The sequence below is a fragment of the Branchiostoma floridae genome, chromosome 13, assembly GCF_000003815.2.
Source record: "Branchiostoma floridae strain S238N-H82 chromosome 13, Bfl_VNyyK, whole genome shotgun sequence".
Lineage (NCBI taxonomy): Eukaryota > Metazoa > Chordata > Leptocardii > Amphioxiformes > Branchiostomatidae > Branchiostoma > Branchiostoma floridae.
Genome location: NC_049991.1, coordinates 11,304,714 through 11,305,770, shown reverse-complemented (window position 1 = coordinate 11,305,770; position 1,057 = coordinate 11,304,714). Strand labels below are relative to the sequence as shown.

Genomic DNA, 1,057 nt, shown 5'->3' with positions numbered 1-1,057 from the left:
TCTTCGCCTTCTTGGCGGCGGGCTCTTGAACTTCTTGGCTGGAGAACTTCTTGCCCGCTTCTTGGGTGGTCTTCTTGCGCCTTCTTGGGAGACTTCTTTGCCTTTTTGGCCGCAGGCTTCTTTGCAGCTGGCTTCTTGGCCTTCTTCACCTTCTTGGCGGCAGGCTTCTTGGCGGCGGGCTTCTTCTTGGGCTTGGCTGGCTTCTGGGCGGCAGCGCTGATCTTGAAGGAGCCAGAGGCGCCCTTGCCCTTGGGCTGGGTCAGAGTGCCCTTCTCCACCATGCGCTTCAGGGTGCGCCTGAGGACATGGCCCTGCTTGTCCACGTCGAACTTGTAGTTGGCCGCCACGTACTTCTTGATGGCCGCCAGGGACGTGCCCTTGCGGTCCTTCAGAGCGGTGATGGCCGCGGTGATCATGTCACTGCATGGTGGGTGGGCTGCTGGTGCCTTGGGCTTCTTCGCCTTGGCGGCCTTCTTGGGAGAAGCTGCGGTGTCTGCCATGTCTGCTGTCGTCGATTCTGCGATGAAACGAGTACAGAGGATTGAGACGCTCAGCGGTGCTGCACCACGCTTATACTTGTATTGCGGACGTGATCGGAAGCGCCCCAGGCTTCTGCGCTCGCCACCATCGCAAAATGGCTTCCTGGTCGAAAAGTTGTGCTTCTCCGTCCAACTTCCACCGGTGCTGTCCGATCGGCAAGGAAGAATCACGCGCTGTCTTCTGTCGGTGAGATGGACGAGGAATTGCACTTCGCGTCTAGGGCAACATTGGTCGGTATCAATGCTACTAGATGGCAAAAACGAAGACTTTTTTGAAAGGAAAGCGTTGTCGCTATACGAAACTTTCCATCTCTTGGCTATTTTTTGTCATTTCTGGGCAGAGGGTGCACTTGCTGGCGATTGGATTATCCTGAACAAACCCTTGACTGACGATCTAAGTGGTGATATTCCAGGTGTCGCGTGAACTGCGAGGAGAAAACGCGCGATAAAAGTTGGGTCTCACACACTCCTTGTGCTGTCATGGCGGCCATCTCTCGGTCGGTGCGGGGGGAGCTGTC

At 56.4% G+C, this 1,057-nt stretch overlaps 1 protein-coding gene across 1 annotated transcript in view; it reads right to left on the bottom strand.

Moving 5' to 3' along the window:
• The window catches only part of LOC118429050 (histone H3-like), a 3,035-nt gene extending 1,984 nt beyond the window's left edge, over positions 1–1,051 (bottom strand). The window contains exon 1 of the mRNA XM_035839393.1: positions 81–1,051. Coding sequence (XP_035695286.1) covers positions 81–500 — 420 coding nt within the window. The 5' untranslated portion in view covers positions 501–1,051. The remainder of the gene's footprint in view (positions 1–80) is intronic.
• Between the last annotated feature and the right edge of the window lie 6 nt (positions 1,052–1,057).